Source organism: Gossypium hirsutum, chromosome A02 (genome assembly GCF_007990345.1).
Source record: "Gossypium hirsutum isolate 1008001.06 chromosome A02, Gossypium_hirsutum_v2.1, whole genome shotgun sequence".
NCBI lineage: Eukaryota > Viridiplantae > Streptophyta > Magnoliopsida > Malvales > Malvaceae > Gossypium > Gossypium hirsutum.
The window spans coordinates 4,302,917-4,305,961 of record NC_053425.1 but is presented as its reverse complement, the minus strand read 5'-3'; the positions used below and the strand labels follow the sequence as shown (position 1 = coordinate 4,305,961).

Sequence of the window (3,045 nt, the reverse complement as noted above, 5' to 3'; positions counted from 1 at the left end):
ATAAAAATTTAAATATACTACATAAAATTTAAAATCAAATACATGTTTTATATCTAAATTTATATAATTATTAAGAGATTGATTGAGTTGTTGTTATCTATCAATTAAATCCCAACTCGATTATGAAATTACTAAAAATTTATTCACTTCACAAAACAATAAATGTTATTTTGAAAGTATTTATGTATACTATTATTAAAAGTTTGACTGAGTTCATGTCACCCGTCAACTAGATCTAACTTCGCTATGAAACTGCACAAGCCCATGCCTTTTACAATATTATTTTGAGGTTATGTCTTTTTATATTTTGATATATCAAAAAAAAATACATACATATAATGAAAATCATGAAATTTTAACTCAAAATACTATATTTTTTATTATTATTTTAACTTTATCATTTCAACTAAAAGTATGCTATATAACATCCTAAAAATATGTTATCAATGTATCACCTACTTGTATTTTTAAAGAGAGAACTTAAATTTGACGAGTTTTGGAGATAAATGGGCAATCACGAACCAAAAAATAATTAATATTATAAAACGAACATGAAAAACACTTTGATTTCACTAAAAATATTTATAAATGAATCATATGTTAACACCTCATTAAAAGTGATAAAAACAATTAAACTCTTTTTATTTTGTATAATTATAAGTGTCCTCATCTATTTTACAGTTAAGTTAAGTTGGAGTGGTATTTAGGCAAAGGCTAGGATTGAGTATGAAAAACTGAAAACCAACCCCAATGTGTTTGAACAGTATATAGAATTCAAGTTTAAAAATTACAATTGCTGTAGACTGAAAATAATATATATTTAAATTAGTGAAAGTAATTTAAATTTTTTTAAAAATATTATTTTTTAGAAATATTTATGAAATAAATTTAAAAATTTAAAACTAAACCGATGTGACCTTCCATAAGATTGAGTCCAAAATTCAACAGTAACTTTGTTAACGTCACATAATTTGCTATCAGTGTATAAATGTAAAATGAAAGTGGAAGCTTGACCATGGCGCTCAAGGTTGAAATCCTTTTCCATATGGGCGGCTGAGCTTGTCTCAAGTTTGTCCCCCAATGACAGGGACCATCTTGCCTCAAAGTTGCTGCTATTGCTACCGACAACTTACCTTGCCTTTGTCCATAATTCATGCTTTCAGATAAAGAATCACAATGCCCTTCCCCTTCATTACCCCCCTTAATCCACCCCCTTGGACCACCCCTTTATTAAATCATCATAATTAGAACAACCCTCATCACCACCCTATAAAAATACCTCCCTTAGCTTCATCCCCCCATTCCATATTGTAACTTACAGCAACTTACAACTTTGGGTATAGCATTTGAAGAAAAAAAAATGGAAGGCAGTGTGGGTTATGACAATGATCTGAATCTCAGGGCAACTGAACTTAGATTAGGGTTGCCTGGAACAGAACCAGTTTCCATTGTTAGAAGCAACAAGAGATCATTGCAACAAGTAGCTGATGATGATTGTGGAGTAAATGGCTGCAAATCTGATGATCAAAATGAAACTGCTCCTCCTCCTCCAAAGTAAGTCCTTTAAAAAAAAAAGGGTTATTTTTCTTCTTTTTTTTTTATTTACTGTGACATTCCACTAATGGATTCATTTTATGTATTACAGAGCACAAATCGTGGGTTGGCCACCGATCCGCTCTTATAGAAAGAACAATATTCAGACAAAGAAAAATGAGTCGGAGGGTGGTGGGATTTATGTGAAAGTAAGCATGGATGGAGCACCATATCTAAGAAAAATTGACCTTAAAATTTACTCTGGGTACCCTGAATTATTACAGGCTATTGAGAACATGTTCAAGTTCACCATAGGTAAGAACATGACATAACATGATGTGGTTTTATTTGGTGTCAAGATTGGTGAAAATGACCTTGGGGATTCAATTTTTTTTTTTTCGCTCAGGTGAGTACTCTGAAAGAGAAGGCTATAAAGGATCAGATTATGCACCTACTTATGAAGACAAAGATGGAGATTGGATGCTAGTCGGTGATGTTCCATGGGAGTAAGTCACAGTCACTCTCTATATTTGCCAACATTTCTCCTGGTTATGCCGTCTATTGGATGTAACTTACAAGGTTGTCTTACGTTTTTTTTTTGTTACAGAATGTTCATCACATCATGTAAGAGATTAAGGATCATGAAAGGATCAGAAGCTAGAGGATTAGGTTGTGGTGTATGAGAAAAAAAACACTTTGCCTAAGAACATGAAAAACACTGAAGATCTCCATTGATGTCTCCTTCACGGAGAGGTATCATCAGCTTGGGTTCTCGAAGGATATTTTTTTGGCTTCAATAGATAGTCATCTCAGAGATTCAATGGACTGGGAAAGTTCTTGAAGGACTTATTAAAGAAATCCAGATAATATGAAGGGTTCAAAGTGCAAATTTGTAAGCAAAGAAATGATTGAAGAAATTCAGCAAATAGATGTGGATTATCCCAAAGTTTTGATTATGAAATGTTAAAACAAAGAAACAAAATTTGTACTGTATATCAGCTGTTTATCTATGTATGTACAATTAAAACTTATATGGGTAATAAAATGATGTGTTTTTTTTCCATTTTCATATCATCAATTATTCATTTGTTTTCGTATTCAAATAAGTGAAACTTAATTTAAGTTACACAATAACCTTAAAAGATGATGTTCAATAAATTTAAACTCGAGTCTTAATAAATTAATGGATATTTTCAAAACCATTGAATAAAAATGGGGTTTGATTAGGGATAATAAGTCCACTATGGTTTAAAGGCTCGGTGAAGCTTTAATCATGTAGTCTTCAAGCATTTACAAAGAGAAAGGAACCCTTTGTGTTTTGGCTTGTGAAGTAGTAGGAATTAATTTACATATATATGAAATGTATTTTGTCATAAAAAAGGGGGTTTGTTGTAAATTACATTCTTTCCCATATAAAATAAATTGCAATAAATTCACTCAACACATACTTTATTTTACTTGATGTCCAAGGCAGATCATCGTTGAGTGCAAGTAACACAAGTAAAAGACTAC

At 31.3% G+C, this 3,045-nt stretch overlaps 1 protein-coding gene across 1 annotated transcript; it reads left to right on the top strand.

Moving 5' to 3' along the window:
* The first annotated feature begins 1,020 nt into the window (after positions 1-1,020).
* LOC107940165 (auxin-responsive protein IAA4) lies at positions 1,021-2,596 on the top strand. The gene is made up of 4 exons (XM_016873596.2): positions 1,021-1,554; positions 1,646-1,848; positions 1,940-2,039; positions 2,141-2,596. Exons 1-4 carry the CDS (start codon positions 1,361-1,363, stop codon positions 2,214-2,216), a joined length of 573 nt encoding a protein of 190 aa, XP_016729085.1. The 5' UTR covers positions 1,021-1,360; the 3' UTR covers positions 2,217-2,596.
* The last annotated feature ends 449 nt before the right edge of the window (positions 2,597-3,045 follow it).

Bases quoted from the DNA above. Each gene is read 5' to 3' on its own strand.
- LOC107940165 (XM_016873596.2), top strand. From the start codon at position 1,361: ATGGAAGGCAGTGTGGGTTATGACAATGATCTGAATCTCAGGGCAACT. The intron at 1,849-1,939 runs GTAAGAACATGA...TTTTTCGCTCAG, and splicing joins CATGTTCAAGTTCACCATAG to GTGAGTACTCTGAAAGAGAA. The intron at 2,040-2,140 runs GTAAGTCACAGT...TTTTTGTTACAG, and splicing joins GTCGGTGATGTTCCATGGGA to AATGTTCATCACATCATGTA.